Genomic DNA, 17,149 nt, shown 5'->3' on the forward strand with positions numbered 1-17,149 from the left:
GCAGTGTTGATGAGAATATGTTTTCTTCTCAGTCTGATAATAAATTATATTGGATATGAAGAGTTCTCACTCGGAGGTGAACTGTAGTATTTTTAGTATTTTCAGTCTCTTCTGCAGATTCAAGGTTATTTCAGGTTACAAATTGAAGCAATTCATCCTCACTTTGATCTGCTCTTCCCTGCCTTCAGGCTCCGTCCTCATCATCATTCAGCTGATGTCACAGGTCAGCTGACAGCTCATTGGTCTGTTTATGTGCAGAAGCATCAGAATCAACCAATTGTTCTTGGTCATGGTTGTTATTCAAGTCAATTCAGGCTTTCTGATCACAGTACAGCTGAAATAAATCAATATTGAATCGTTGATCCATAAAAGCTTTTCAGTTTTAGATGTCATGTTCGACTCCGACACACTCAGATGTTTCATAAGCTGAATGAATTCTTGATTAGTCCTCATTGATCAGTAATGATGATTAGTTTCAGCTGTTGATTGTCACAAGGCATACCGTCTCCATGGTAACAGTGGAACTACAGTCCTCTGACCTCACTTCCTGTCTGTGTGCGCAGGTCTGGTGACGAATGCTGTCATCATGGCAGCTCCAGCTAACATGTTCCTGCCCGACAGTCGGCCTGCCGTCCCGCTGCCACGCTTCAGCCGACACCTGCACGCCTCCGAGGGCGACAGTGGAGAGTTAGGAGACGTGTGTGTTCGACTCGGCCTCTACACACAGGTGAGTCCACAGGTGAAGAGTGGGTGACACCATTGACTCGACTATCTTTCCTCTAGCGCCATCATCAGGACGAACTGTGCATGTTTATCTCAACAATGGTTCAGACGCCTCAGGATGTTGTTTGTAATGATCTCTGCTGCCTGTGGGAGGCACTAATTATATTGAAAATCTTCCTATTTCAGAATTTGACTCTTTATTTTATTTTGCAGAGAATGCAGACCTTATTTGTTTTTATTTAGAAATTGTCTTCCTGTGTCTTTAGGAGGAAGAGGAGACGTACCTCAAAAAAGCTGAAAGGTTGAACTCTTTAATGAATGCTGTGACTGACAAGGTGAGAGGGGGCGGGGCTTCAGTCTGTTCATAAAAGCTAACCGTAATCCTTCATTAAAGCTCAGTGAACTGCATCGTCTCATCAACACGACACCAGAACCAACATGGAGCCAATTGGGTCAGAAAAGGTTGTGAACACAATGAACGGCACAATAAACCTGCTCATATTGACAACTGCAGTTCTGGTTCTCGTTCAGTTATGTGAGCTGCTGATATACAGGAGCAGCTCTACGGTGTTTAAGTTAAGATATGACGCCACTAGCGACAGTCAGCTTGGACGTCTCTAACGACGCTGTCGGCTGTGATGTCACTAACAATGGATTTTCAGTCCAATGTTTCATTAGTTTGATGACAAAGTGACAGACGTATGTGATTCATGACACAATTCAAACAGGATCAATACTTTATCTGTCTCTTTTCATTCACTTCCAGACAAAGGTTTGATCACAGGAAAGGGCGGGGCTTCAGCTCTCTAATAATCTTTATTTACAAATAATGTTTTATTTATGAATAATGATTAAGGACACACTTAGACCAGGTACAGCAGTTTGAGTCACATGACATTTTATGACATGTGAAGGATGTAACTACAGCTGGAATGTTATAAGTGACCTCACTTTGCTGCTGTGGTGGAAAGACTGGGATCAGTTTAACTAATCAGATGTGTTTCTGTGACATGGTAGATATGTGGTACAGTAATCTCTGTGTGTGTGTGTGTGTGTGTTTCAGTCGGTGTTTGGTGATGGTGAAAACACAAAGGTTCGAGTCGCTGAGCTTGAGGAAGAAGTTCAGACTCTGAAGAAAGTCAACAAAGATCTGTTCGACTTCTCCAGCCAGCTGCTCACCAAGCCCACATAGGCACACACAAACACTCCTATACAAAGATACACACATATTAACATACACACATTAAAGTACACACAGTTTTTCAAAGCCACATATACACTGCACACACACACACACACACACACACACACACACACACAGGTGTCTTACAGTATGATTTTTTTGGTTGTTTCAAAATAAAAGTGTTTTTTAGAACTTCCTGTCTGTGTTTGTAATCTGTAACTATAACTCATCATTAATTGACCACAACCACCATCAACTACCCCGACCTCACAATAAACTGCCCCAACTGTTGACAACTCCCCTAATTATCCTCAAACACACCACACTGAACTGAAATGAACCTCACTCACTGAGTAATCACGTTACTCTGATTAATAAACCAATCAGCTGGCAGGGTCAAAGCATGAACCCTAGACTGTTATTCTGAAAAGATCTGCTGTATAAAAGATTTCGTTCAGGGCTTGACCTCAATTAAACCCGACTGGTGAGAGGTCAAAGGTCACCCACAGACTGGTCCTGTTGTTAAATACATCAGAACAAATATCTTTATGATTTGAAGGTTTATGTAAAAGTTTCAGAGTGAATCGGTTGCGTTGCAGATCAAATAAATTGAGTTTAAAGAAGAAGATGAAAAGTCACCACTCAAAAATGTGATTCAGCAGGAATCCTTGAACTCAACAGAACTCCATTTAAGAAACACAACATTTAACCTCTGGACCACAACAGGAGAATTTTTCCAACTGCTGGAAGAAGAAATTAATTGAATGAATGACTATTACCTCATTAATTATTCATTGACAACATGGTTCAAGTTCAAGTTACTTTATTAGTGCCCAGAGGTAGATTTTGTTTGCATTAGTAGAGTCCTCATACACACATATGGGAAAACATAGAGACACAATCACACATCATACAACTTAAAACAGTGGAAGTTAAAAAAAAAAACCTTTAACTAACTTGAACTTGTTTTCAGAACAAGTAGTGGCCTGCTGTTATTCAAATGCTGCTAATAAAGTTTTAAAAAGAAAAAGACTGGTGGCGCAGGTGTACGTCTAAAATAAGTCTGAAAGAGTGTAAATAAGATTAAGACATTCATCAATATGAATGGTCATTAATTAGCACCATGTTGTCAATAAATAATTAATGGGTAATAGTCATTAATTCAATTAATTAATTTCTTACACACACATACAGATACAGGTAACAGTACCTGTATCTGTATGTGTGTTGGTCCTTAACGACCTGTCGACTCTTACTCTTTTCAAACTGAATAAGTGTGTCGTTTTCGCCGGTTTGACTGCAGCCAAGAAAATGATTTCGACCCAGTGGAAGCCGCCTCGTTCTCTTATTGTTAGGGCTTGGATCCTTTCTTTCCTGGACGTTATATATTTGGAGCTCTCCACAGCCCGAATCAATGGTGCCAATGAGCAGACTCTTGACTCCTGGCGCTCTGCTGCTGTAACTCCTTTGCTATTGGCTTTCCTATTTTTGTATTCCTGGTTGTCCAGTTCCCCCTGTCTTGTCTTATGTGTTTGTGTGTGTGTATGTCTTTGTATGTTTATGTATGCATTTGATTATTTATTTATTTTTATTTTTTATTTTTTTATTTTTTTTGTTATTTACTGTTGTTTTCTTTAAGTGTCATATTGCGGTGCAATTATTTTCTTTTCTTTTATGTTTCTTTATTGATAATGTTTGTCGAGCTCCCTCGACATGTTCCCTTGTCTTGGGCTATGTTTGTTGTTTGTCATACATAATAATAATTTTAAAATTTGATCACAAAAAAAAAACAACTTCCACTGTCCTAGCATGAGCCCTGTTCTCTGTGCTAAGCCTAGGCAAAAAGCAATGTATTATTTTATTTATTAAAGTAAAAATAGACCGTCAGAAATCATATATTTATTGATTATATATTAATGTTCTCAACTTTTTTGAGAGATGCTGAAAGAATCAATAAAATCTGTTGATAAATTCATGTTTTTATGATGAATCTAACTGCTCACCTGAGTTATATGTTGCCTATAAAAGGTGTTGACCCCCTGAATTCTTTTTTTCTTTAATTGCTTTTTTAAATAGAATATGGTAAATATATATATTTAAAAAATCTTAAATGTAAAAAACTCTTAACTCTGCAAAGTGATGTCAGTTCATAAAAATAAATATATGAACATACATGTTTGCATAAGTTTTCACCCCCTTCAAGTCAGTATTGAGGCTTTAACATCTGGACGCTGCAATTTTACTCAATTCCTTTTTAAAACTGCTCCAACTCTGTCAAGTTGAAGGGGATCGGGCGTGAACAGCCTTTACAAGTCCAGCCACCAATTATAGATAGATAGATAGATAGATAGATACTTTATTTATCCCGAGGGAAATTCAAGTGTCCAGTAGCATACAAGATACAAAACACATTAGACATACATTAGACATACATTAAACTAAAATTAAAAACCCTAACCTTAAGAATATAATTAAAAATAGAATGAAATATAAAATATAAAGTATTTTATACTGTATATATATATATATATAAAATGAACAGTAGCTACAGTAAACAGTGCAAAACAGTGGACAGTGCAAATAAAAGTGAAACAGTGCAAATAGAGGTAGAAATTGTCCATTGTCTATTATCTATTGTCCTCCCTGCCTTTACTGAGAGCTGTTGTACAGTCTGATGGCGAGGGGGACGAAAGACTTTTTGAGTCTGTTGGTGGAGCTGGACTGGGACAGCAGCCACTGAACACACTCCTCTGCCTGGTGAAGGAAGGAAGGAAGAAAGGAAGAAAGGAAGGAAGGAAGGAAGATAGATAGATAGATAGATAGATAGATAGATAGATAGATAGATAGATAGATAGATAAAGTTTATTAATCCCCAATGGGAAATTAGGTGAACAAAGAAGCAGGTACATTTAAGTACTTTAAGTCCTGTAAGTTGCGAGGTTGGGCTTTCATTGATGGGACTTGTTTGTCCAGCACACTTGATTGGATTGAGATCTGGGAAATTTGGAGGCCAAGTCAACACCTCAAACTTGTTGTTGTGCTCCTCAAACCATTCTGAACCATTGTTTGCTTTGTGGCAGATTATCCTGCTGAAAGAGGCCACAACCATCAGGAAATACTGTTTCCATGAAAGGGTGTTCATGGTCTGCAACAATGCTGAGGTGGGTAGGTGGTACGTGTCAGAGTCACATCCACATGGATGGCAGGACTCAAGGTTTCTCAGCAGAACATTGTCCAAAGCATCACACTGCCTCCCTCAGCTTGCCTTCTTCCCATAATGCGTCCTGGTGCCATGTGTTCCCCAGGTATCCACGTGATGTAAAAGAAAACGTTATTCGTCAGACAGGCCACCTTCTTCCATTGCACTGAGGTCCAGTTCTGATGCTCACGTGCCCATTGTTGGTGCTTTCGGCGGTCAACAGGGGTCAGCATGGGCACCCTGACTGGTCTGCGGCTATGCAGCCCCATACACAACATACTGTGATGCACTGTATGTTCTGACACCTTTCTATCTGAACCAGCATGAACTTTTTTCAGCAATTTGAGCAACAGTAGCTTGTCTGTTGGATTGGACCACACGGGCCAGCCTTCGCTCCCCACATGCATCAATGACCCTGTCGCCGGTTCACCACTGTTCTTTCCTCGGATCATTTTGATAGATACTGACCACTGCAGACTGGGAAAACCCTAAAATTGCTGCAGTTCTAGAGATGTTCTGACCCAGTCGTCTAGCCATCACAATTTGGCCCTTGTCAAACTCGCTCAAATCCTTATGCTCGCCCATTTTGCCTGCTTCTAACACATCAACTTCGAGGATGACATGTTCACTTGCTGCCTAATATATCCCACCTACTAACAGGTGCCATGATGAAGAGATAGTCAGTGTGATTCACTTCACCTGTCAGCGGTCACAATGTTATACCCGATCGATGCATTTGAGTGTCTGATGGCACCAGGTAGGAATGATTTCCTGTGCCGTTCCTTTAGGCAGCGGGGTTGAATTAGTCTGTTGGTGAAGCTGCTCTTTTGCTTGTCCAGAGTTTTGTGGAGGTGGTGAGAGACATTGTCTATGATTGCCAGCAGTTTCACCAGCATCCTGTCCTCTGCAGCCTCCTCCAGGGTGACAAGCTCAGATTCAACAACACACCCTGCCCTTTGGATAAGTTTGGGGGTGCTGGAATCAAACCTGTTGAAAACCTGGTTGAACTGATTTGCTCGTTTTTTATTACCCTCAGCTGCTCCCCTATCTTTACTTTGGAAGCTGGGTTTTCTCCCTCATCCCACTCCATACATCCCTGGTGTTATTGTTTTCCAGTTTGTACTCTAGTTTTCTGTGTTTTAGTTCTCTTTGAACAAGGGCTGCAACTAACAACTAATTTGATAATTGATTAATCTGTTGATTACTTCGATGAATCAATTATTAATCGGATAAAAAGACAAAAACTACATTTCTATCTTTTCCAGTATTTTTTTCAAAAAACAGCGTACTGGTCTTCTTGTACCATGTTCTTTCAAACAACTTGCCAAATAAAACAAAGAAAATGTTACAAAAAAGTTTTTTTTACATTACATTAAAATTTTTTCTCAACAAAAAACCTTTTAAAGTCTTCTATTTAAAAGAAGCCAAATGAGTTAAACAAACAAAAACATAAAATAAATAACAATAACAATAATAATAATAAAAGTATAAAGTGCACTTCAGTTTGTAGCTGAACGTTTTTTTAAGAGTTATCAACAAAAACACAATATATATAGGTTTGACAAATTTCACACAGCAGGCCTTTCCATTTGTTCTCAAAACAAAAACCTGTTCAAGTCTTCAGTTTAAAAAAGGAAGGTGATTTAGCTGAAGAACAGTTTAAATAAAAAAGAAAAACATAAAACACGAACCAAGTTTTTAACAGGCTTTGCTAAATGGCTCTACAACAACAGGCCATGGAGGTAGAATTGGAGTATGAATGAATGGTTCTGCAGGAACACCCTCACTCTCACTGACTTATAAGAAACTGTGCATTGCAATGCAAGAATGTTAGCATGTCCACATGCTCTGGGCTAAAGGCCCCCACACACCGCACAGACTCAAACCAACAGCCAACTGCCTTTATCCGTCCACTCTGTTGCCTCTCGTCTGACCCGTTCGGCAGAAAAGTGTCATTGAACACACCGCTTCTACGTGCTGCCAGCTCCATAGCAGCGTGTACGTTCTGCGCTTGCGCGAGATGCAATAAGCAGGTATTCCACCCCTTCCACACACCGCGCTAATTCGCTAGCAAACCACCAAACAGAATGGTCATACAGCTCGCACACAACCAATCAGAGAATCCAACGGCTCAGACGGCCGACAGCCAACCTCCTCAGACTTTGCATGTTGAATCGGAGCAGACAACGTCCGCGAGGCTCCGAAAGCTTCCAACGCAGCTGAACACACCGAACACATTAGTTGCCGACCTCGTCCGAGTCTCCCCGAACGCTTCAGACGTCCCAAGGTTGGGCCGGAAGGCTGGCTCGCTTCTTCTAAGCGATGTTGCCTGCTGCAGAGAAGAGGCGCTCAGGTGGCGTTGAGGTGCCATGAATGCATAAGTAGGACTTTGCTAACCTGGCCAAGGTGGCATATGTATTCTCATTAGCCTTCCACCAATGTAATGGATTTTCTTCCTTGGGAAGGGGCTTCTCTCCAAAGTATGAGAGGACCTCGTTCCTCACTTGGCTATTGGGATCCTCACCTTCCCTCTCTTTATGCTTTTTTTCACTCCTGGTTTCAGAATCAAGAAATGAGTCAGGTAAAGAAACAGGAGTTGTAGGTGCAGGAGCAGCTACATTAATGGTGGAGGTGACACTGGTTTGCTCATGGACACCATCACACTGCTGCTGATGATCCCTTCTCAATTCGAATGCCTGTGTTTGCACTTTGGCTTGCCCATAATGACATGCTCAGGTGTCAGAAGCTTCAGTTTTCTGAACCTCGGGTCCAGGGTAAAGAGAGAGGATCACTGTGTTCGGTGCTGTGTCTAAGAAAGTAGTCCCCTTCTTCCATTGCTGTTGAAGCTGCTCTGTAGCAGTGACTTGGAAAGCCCGCACTGCTGCTGGCTAGAAGACAACACTCTGGGTGGACTTCAATAGTCCCTTCTCAAGTGAAAGTACTGCAGAGATACATACATGTCATGTATTTCTCCCCACTCATAAACACAGTGGCACATTCAAAGGGTTTAAGGGCTGTGAAAAGCTCTTCAAGTAGGTTCCACTGGTCAGCTTTTAAGTCAAGGTACCATTTGCCTCTCTGTGTAACAGTCGAGTCGGCCTGCGTGGCAGTTACAGGCCACCTTTGCTCAAGCAGTCGGCTAATCATATAAAATGTGCTGTTCCATCTAGTGCTTACTTCCTTAATAAGCTTGTGCAGAGGTGTTCTCATTTCTTGCTGTTTTTATCTCAGTTTGTTGCAGGCTAGCTCACTTTTTCTAAACTGTTCCATGAGACATCTTGCTCCAAATGCTTTTTCAATGCTTGAGTGCTTCAGTGAAGAATTGATCACCAGCTGTAAAGTGTGGCCAGCACAGCAGACTCAGGACCACCCATGCTTCTCCACTAGTACTTGTGCTACAGCCACAATATTGGCACCATTGTCATGCACAATAGCAATAATTTTGCTTGGGGGAATTTCAAACCTGACTACTACCTCTTCAAACCATTCTGCAATGTTGGATGCCGTATGTCTTTCCTCTAGTGGCATGGTCGTAAGGCAGATTGACTTCATGTTCCATTCGTCTCCAATGTAATGGCATGTAATGCCATGGCTATATACTTTTGCTCTGGGTGGCTTTTATGTCACTCTTCACTGCTTGGAATGTCTGCTTGTACTTCCTCTCCATCAGTTTGGTAAAATGGGTCCATAGGGAAGAGTGTAACCAGGGTTGAGGACGTGAACCATTTGTCTGAATCCTTCATCCTCCACCATTGATAGTGGCCTCATGTCAGTTACCAACATATTCAGGATACCATCAGTTAATGCAGCTACTTGCTGTGTGTGCAGACCTTCCTTTGAACAAAGTCACTAATGTTGGGTTGTTTCTTTCTGAAATGAGAGAAACCATATAATGAACGTACATAGTAACACCATTTAAATGTATCTCAACACATACCTTGTTGATTCAATTAATAATTGATTATGTAAAAGACAAGTAAAGACAATGCCAGCACATAAAAAACTAAATTAAATAAATGGACATTGGGGATGCAGCATACAGCAAAAAAACTGACAAACAAAAAAAAACGGAAATGTAACTAATCAGATCAGAACTGGATCAGATATATTTCAAGTTTCTGTTGCGAAGTAATAAAGGATTCACTTTAGACTGCCTCTGAATAATAGCATGAAATATTCCAGGAACTCCATAACATTAGTTATACTAAAGTGTCTCTCCAACCTAAATAGATTTAAATAGCTTTATTGGTGGCCCGGCTACATTGATCCATTATGAAACGAACTGGAGATATTTCTGTCCATTACGTTTATTTCGAAATTGGTAACTGTGCGTTTTCCCCATCAAAACTGAATCAAATCTCCGGAGACCGACACATTATCAGCCCCGAGTTGCAACAAAGGGATACTCAAACAAAAGAGCTGGCGTGCTGAACTCACGAATGCCTATTCCGACCTAAAACAACACAACAAATGAAATTGTCACACTCTCCAAAAAGTTTGTAACACTTATTAATACACAGCAGTTGCTGCTGCACTTCGTTAAACAATCGGATTACTTCTCTTTAACAAAAGATTAAAAAAAACATGTACATGGAGACAACGGATCAATGTACCCTGGCTATGGATTTATAAAGTTACAAACCGTGAGTTCCCTTCATCCATGGCTCCAACATGTTTCTTTCTCAGGAGCTCCCGCAGTGATGTTGTACTACCGTGCCATGCGAGGTCAACGCTACACATTTTGCAGCTAACTGTCTTCTTTGAAGGCTTTAATGTAAATTGTTACAACACTTTTTATGACTTGGGTCGAACACTTTTCTCTGTGGTATCATTAACCTCCACACGTTTCTCCACTTAACTATCTGTAGTGCTTGCCTCCGCCATTTTTTCAAATGTTTCCTCCAGGCAAGGTAGACGGCGTCATCACTAAATGAAACTCTCGCCAAAATGCAACCGAGGCAACAACTATCCACGCGAGATGTCACGTGACTTTTCCAGCTGCTGATTGTAGTATTGCTTGTAATATGAGGCTCCCTTTTCAACGTGGACGTCAATGTTGCATTTCGCTAACGACAAAACAATGAATTATCCGTGAATTCATATGGAACTAAGCTTGAGGAGCATCCCACCATTACTCTCCTTCCTATTAGGTCGCACTCGTGGATCGACACTTTTTGCCTGCCATGACGGCCACGCGCCGGAGATGCAGCAGCTAACGTGAGTTGTTCAAAAACCTTCTTTTTCATAAACTCTGTGTACACAAACAATGTTCTCAATGCTCATGTTCATGTGTAGAGACCCTGGTGATGCTACGAGCAAAGTTTCATGTTGTGTCGAGCCTTCTTAGTGTTTTATAAATAGCAATTTTGATGCCATCGTATCCTGCCCCGAAAACTAAACTTCGGTAAATCTTAAAAGTGCCTCTTTCGTCATAATTATGCATTTACTCGAAGGTTTGACTCATATTCAATCACAAATAAAGCCTTGGTTGCATTTTGGCAAGAGTTTCACTTTAAGCTGCACATGGCACTGCAGCGCATGCAGCCCATGCAGCGCATAACATAGATCCAACGAATCAATGACTAAATTAATTGGCAACTATTTTTGTAATCGATTTTAATTGATTTAATCAATTGGTTGTTGCAGCCCTACTTTGAACATGCTTGAGCTCTGCTCGGTCCCCTGACCTAGAGGCCCTCTTCTTTTTTTTTAATTAAATGTTTTTATTGAAATTTTTCAATATTTACAATGACAGCGACAAACACAAACAAAAAGAGAACAAGTATGGTGCAGGGTAGCGGCATAATATCTTCCAATACAGTTCTATGACAGGGCGCTACACTGAGTTACTCTTATGGGTCTAGAGTATACATCAACATGTATCTAAATGCAAATAAACATACAAATAAAGAAAGAATAATACATGTCAAATGAAACAGTACTGTTATGGCAAGAAGGCTTCAATGGCTTTCTCCCATTGTGGAATGTAGAATGTGTAGAATATTTACCCTAACTCACAAAAGTAAGTTTTTCAAGGGCAAAATAGTTTGACAGTCCAGCAAGCCACACTTGTAAATTTGGTTTGTTAACAGATCTCCAAGATTTGGCTATGGAGTGTTTAGCTTGTAATAAGCAATATACAGTAATTTTCTTATCATCCTTGCTTTGCATTTTGCAGGGAAAATCCCAAGTATACACAGCTTAGGGCATAGAGGTCATTTCACACCTGTGACATATGAAAGAATATGTAAAACTTCCAACCAGAAAGTCTGAATACTTCGGCAGTCCCATATAGGCAGTGAAGTAAAGCACCTTTCATTTGACATTTAACACACATACAAACATTGGGATCAACTTTATTAAGCGAGATTGGTGTTATATAGGTTCTCATTAACCACTTGAACTGAATTAATTTAAATTGGGTGTTTATGGATTGTGGTTGGGCTTTTAGGTAGACTCGTTGCCAGTCTTCCACTGAGATGTCAGTTTTTAGGTCCTCACTCCACGCCACCCTTTTATATTCTGAGGAGACTTGGGAGCCGTCCACAGAGATCAGGCCTCTCTTGGAGTTGTGATTTACTGATATTTCTTCCACAGAAGTGAGGGAAGGTAAGGATAATGACTTATGTGTCTTAAATATGAAACTCTTGATCTGTAAATATTTAAAGAAATGCTTGGTCTGCATGTCATATTTCTGTTGCACATTGTCGAAAGACATAAAAATATTTTTTGTCAGATAGGTCTGCAACCTTACATATGCCTTTATCAGCCCAGATTTTAAAGCTCATATTGCTCTTACCTGGTGGGAAGCAGCCATTACCCTAGATTGGAGAAAACTTGGACAATGTTTATGTACTGTACCTCATACCATACATGTATTGTGTTTTTAACAAAGGGATTCTGAGTATTTTACTTAAAGTCTTTTAGTTTAGCTGAGTACAAGTATGAGTTGAGGTAAATAAGATGCGCTACCTCTTTCCATGTTAACCCAGGGCAATGGGGTTCCTAATGCAAACCAGTAGGAAGCAGTAGAAGGTTAGGCTGCCCAATAATACCATTGGAGGTTTGGGAGTTTAAGACCCCCTCTTTCATAGGGGAGATAACGCAAGGATAAGCAAAGCCTAGCCCTTCCTTTATTCCATATGACTTCAGAAAACATGCTTTTCATTTTTGCAAGAAGAACTGATTGCGCATTTTATCCGATGCGCAATCAGTGCATCGATGCAAGGGTCTATGATACATTGCATCGGTTGGAGTGGTGTGCATCGGATATAAACTGGGCTGAAACCACAATGCATCTCCTTGTAAAAGCTTTGCATCAGTAAAATCTGATTTGTTATCATTATATATATTTTTAAAATGATTATTTTTAGTCAATTCACTTCCATAATTATCTCAATCAGCTGTTTCTCACGAGCGGACTACTTGTTGCGGAACGACAAACACACTCTGATTCACCTATTCACTACAAGCCGTACACGTCACTAGTCACTGAATATCAATATCCGGGCCGTTAAAGAAGAAGCAGAAGAAGAATAAAAACAATAACATCCGGGCAACAGAGTCGACAATAAACAAACGTGTTGAAGTGGGCTACCAGTAAACATGGCAGAAGACGAACAACAAATTCATAGTTTACCCAGCCATACATACAAGTCCAATGTTTGGCGTCACTTCGGATTTTTCAAAAAGGACGCAAACCTTGATAAGTCCCAGGCAATTTGTAAATATGCCGTCTTGCTATAAAGTACACAGGCAGCACGACCAACCTGATAACTCATCTGAAACGACGACACAGTGTGGCTGAAGAAGCCCCCTCGGTATTAGCCAACTCGACCGTCTCGGATCATGCCTCGGATTCACCTCATGCTACTAGTAGCTCCAGCGGCGCTAACAACACTAGTCAACAGCCAAGCATCAGTACTTTTTTTTCCAAACTCCGCTGGGCACAAATACTGCCCGCGGCAAGGTAATAACTAAAGTCATTGCTTTCTGTATATGCAAAGATATCCAGCCCCTGAACATGTGGATCAGCTGGTATTCATGAAGAAAAATCTTTTAAAAAGTCATTTGTCTTAAGTTTGCTGTTATGATAATGGTGAGGCTGGTGTTATTTATGTAGGCCTAATCTTTATTTTTGTAGTTATGACAGACCAGTTTTGTGACAGGAAAGGCTGTTTTATGTTTAACAAATAATCCACTGGCTCCACTGCTGGGGCAGTGCTGCTGCTCCTGACTGTTTATCTGTTTAGTCTAAATTGTTAATGACATGTCCTGACTCCTGACAGCTTTGTAGGCTGAGCTCCACTACTGTTAGGCCTATGTGCCTTTTTGTGAATAGGCCAACTTATTTATGTTGACAAACACCTCCTCAATGCTTAAGTAGCCTAATTTAAGAGATCTGTCTTCATTTGTTATAAGCCTCTTAATGACGAGAAGTATGGTACTGCTTATGTTCTTGAAGGAGCAATAAAGTTGAGTTGAATTTGCACAGATTTGCATTGTTTTTTAATCGTGATTGCATTGTGATTGCATCGCAATTGAATCATGGTAGGATGATAAATCATATCGTACTGAATCATTAGATGCTTCATGTGAATCGTTAGTGTATCGTACCGTAGCCTACATATCGAGATGCATATCGTATCGTCTTGGGGATGGAGATTTCCATCCCTACTCTGGAACCCAACTCCTTGAGAGAGGCTGGACTCTCTTCTACTCTGGAGTTGCCCGCGGTGAGAGGCAGCGAGCTGGTGTGGGCTTACTTATAGCTCCTCAGCTCAGCCGCCATGTGTTGGAGTTCACCCCGGTGAACGAGAGGGTCGTTTCCCTGCGCCTTCGGGTCAGGGATAGGTCTCTCACTGTTGTCTTGGCTTATGGGCCGAACAGCAGTGCAGAGTACCCAGCCTTCTTGGAGTCCCTGGAAGAGGTACTGGAGAGTGCTCCAACCAGGGACTCCGTCGTTCTACTGGGGGACTTCAACGCTCACGTGGGCAGCGACAGTGTTACCTGGAGGGGTGTGATTGGAAGGAACGGCCTCCCCGATCTGAACCCGAGTGGTGTTTTGTTACTGGACTTCTGTGCTAGTCACAGTTTGTCCATAACGAACACCATGTTCAAGCATAAGGGTGTCCATATGTGCACGTGGCACCAGGACACCCTAGGCTGGAGGTCAGTGATCGACTTTGTGGTCGTGTCATCTGACCTCCGGCCGTATGTCTTGGATACTCGGGTGAAGAGAGAGGCTGAGCTGTCAACTGATCACCACCTGGTGGTGAGTCGTATCCGCTGGCAGGGGAGGAAGCTGGACAGACCTGGCAGACCCAAACATATTGTGAGGGTCTGCTGGGAACGTCTGGCGGAACCCTCTGTCAGGGAGGTTTTAACTCCCACTTCCGGGAGAGCTTTGACCAGATCCCGAGGGAGGCTTGGGACATTGAGTCTGAATGGACCATGTTCTCCACTTCCATTGTTGACGCGGCTGTCCAGAGCTGTGGCCGTAAGGTCTCCGGTGCCTGTCGTGGCGGCAATCCCCGAACCCGGTGGTGGACTCCGGAAGTAAGAGATGCTGTCAAGCTGAAGAAGGAGTCCTATCGAGCCTGGTTGGCCCGGGGAACTCCTGAGGTAGCTGGCGGGTACCAGCAGGCCAAGCGTGCGGCAGCACGGGCAGTCGCGGAAGCAAAAACTTGGGTCTGGGAAAAGTTCGGGGAGGCCATGGAGGAGGACTAACATCCGGCGCCTCAGGAGGGGGAAGCAGTCCTCCACCAACACTGTTTACAGTGGAGGTGGTGAGCTGTTGTCCTCGACTGGGGACTTTGTAGGGCGGTGGAAGGAATACTTCGAGGATCTCCTCAACCCCACTGACACGCCTTCCATAGAGGAAGCAGAGGCTGGGGACTCAGAGGTTGACCCATCCATCACCCAAGCCGAAGTCACTGAGGTAGTCCGGAAGCTCCTCAGTGGCAAAGCACCGGGGGTGGATGAGATCCGCCCTGAGTACCTCAAGTCTCTGGATGTTGTGGGCCTGTCTTGGTGTACACGACTCTGCAGCATCGCGTGGCAGTCGGGGACAGTGCCTCTGGACTGGCAGACCGGGGTGGTGGTCCCTCTATTCAAAAAGGGGGACCGGAGGGTGTGTTCCAACTATCGGGGGATCACACTCCTCAGCCTCCCTGGGAAAGTCTATTCCAGGGTACTGGGGAGGAGAATTCGGCCGATAGTCGAACCTCGGATTCAGGAGGAACAATGCGGTTTTTGTCCAGGCCGCGGAACACTGGACCAGATCTATACCCTCCGCAGGGTGCTCGAGGGTTCATGAGAGTTTGCCCAACCAGTCCACATGTGTTTTGTGGACTTGGAGAAAGCATTCGACTGTGTCCCTCGTGGCATTCTGTTGGAGGTGCTCCGGGATTACAGAGTCGGAGGCCCTCTGCTAAGGGCTGTACGGTCCCTGTACGACCGGTGCAGGAGCTTGGTTCGCATTGCCGGCAGTAAGTCAGACCTGTTCCCAGTGCATGTTGGACTCCGGCAGGGCCGCCCTTTGTCACCGGTTCTGTTCATTATTTTTATAGACATAATTTCTAGGCGCAGCCACGGGCCAGAGGGGGTCTGGTTCGGGAGCCACTGGATTTCATCTCTGCTTTTCGCGGATGATGTGGTCTTGTTGGCTCCTTCGAGCCAGGACCTCCAGCATGTCCTGGGGCAGTTTGCAGCCGAGTGTGAAGCAGCTGGGATGAGAATCAGCACCTCCAAGTCCGAGGCCATGGTTCTCAACCGGAAAAAGGTGGCTTGCTCCCTCCGGGTTGGGGGAGAATTCCTGCCTCAAGTGGAGGAGTTTAAGTACCTTGGGGTACTTAAACTCGGATTCAGGATGGAACGGGAGATTGACAGGCGGTTCGGTGCAGCGACTGCAGTAATGCAGTTGTTGTATCGGTCTGTCGTGGTGAAGGGAGAGCTGAGTCGAAAGGCGAAGCTCTCGATTTACCGGTCAATCTACGTTCCTACCCTCACCTATGGTCATGAACTTTGGGTCATGACCGAAAGAATAAGATCCCGGATACAAGCAGCTGAAATGAGTTTCCTCCGCAGGGTGGCGGAGCGCTCCCTTAGAGATAGGGTGAGGTGCTCTGTCACCAGGGAGGAGCTCGGAGTAGAGCCGCTGCTCCTCCACATCGAGAGGAGCCAGCTGAGGTGGCTCGGGCATCTGTTTCGGATGCCCCGGGATCACCTCCCACATAATTATAATATGTGTCAGACAGTTTTTTCTGTTCACGTGAGAGTGAAACAAGGTAAAAATTAATAAGTCAGTTAGTTAGAAGTGAAGATGCCTCTTGGATGAGGTGAAACGTCTTCAACACACTGAAACAAGTCCAGTTGCTATGTTACAGTTCTTAGAGGAACCAGGACCTGGATGACTGAGAACCTTCATCAACATGTTAAATATGATAATGTGATATTATCAACATGATCATGCGTGGTGATGCTGTTAAAACAGAGAATGATGATTAGCTGAGTTAATACAAATGATCACATCAACACAAAGTGTTCAGGTAGGTCACCTGGTTGATAATATGCTCCATGTGTCTTATATCTGTTTATTATTGTCTTATAATCCACCAGTAAACTTGTTAACCTCATATAATCTTATTATTATAACCCTAACCCAAGTTAATAAACAGCCTTAAATGACTATAGTGTTGTGTCTGTGTTCTCCTCTCTGTGTTCTTCTCTCTGTGTCCTCCTCTCTGTGTTCTCCTCTCTGTATTTTCCTCTCTGTGTTCTCCTGTATGTGTCCTCCTTTCTGTGTTCTCCTGTATGTTCTCCTCTCTGTATCCTATTCTGTTCTCCTCTAGTCTTGTCAATTGTTCTCTGTGTTGAATGTTAATTATCTTTTTAATTCCAGTGGCTCGTCTGGGATTTACTTCTGAAGCTCGTTTCCGACCGGCTGAGCTTCATTCAACAATGCTGCTGTCACTGTGTGTGTGTGTGTGTGTGTGTGTGTGTGTGTGTGTGTGTTTAGCAGAGAGAGAGAGAGGATGAGTCAC

At 42.8% G+C, this 17,149-nt stretch overlaps 1 protein-coding gene across 1 annotated transcript in view; it reads left to right on the forward strand.

Annotated features, from left to right (window-relative positions):
* wdr18 (WD repeat domain 18) overlaps positions 1–2,009 on the forward strand; it is a 36,974-nt gene extending 34,965 nt beyond the window's left edge. Inside the window, exons 8-10 of the mRNA XM_030434244.1 lie at positions 564–727; positions 990–1,058; positions 1,787–2,009. Coding sequence (XP_030290104.1) covers positions 564–727; positions 990–1,058; positions 1,787–1,915 — 362 coding nt within the window. The 3' untranslated portion in view covers positions 1,916–2,009. The remainder of the gene's footprint in view (positions 1–563; positions 728–989; positions 1,059–1,786) is intronic.
* Positions 2,010–17,149: the final 15,140 nt, after the last annotated feature.

This window comes from Sparus aurata, chromosome 11 (assembly GCF_900880675.1).
Source record: "Sparus aurata chromosome 11, fSpaAur1.1, whole genome shotgun sequence".
Classification (NCBI taxonomy): domain Eukaryota; kingdom Metazoa; phylum Chordata; class Actinopteri; order Spariformes; family Sparidae; genus Sparus; species Sparus aurata.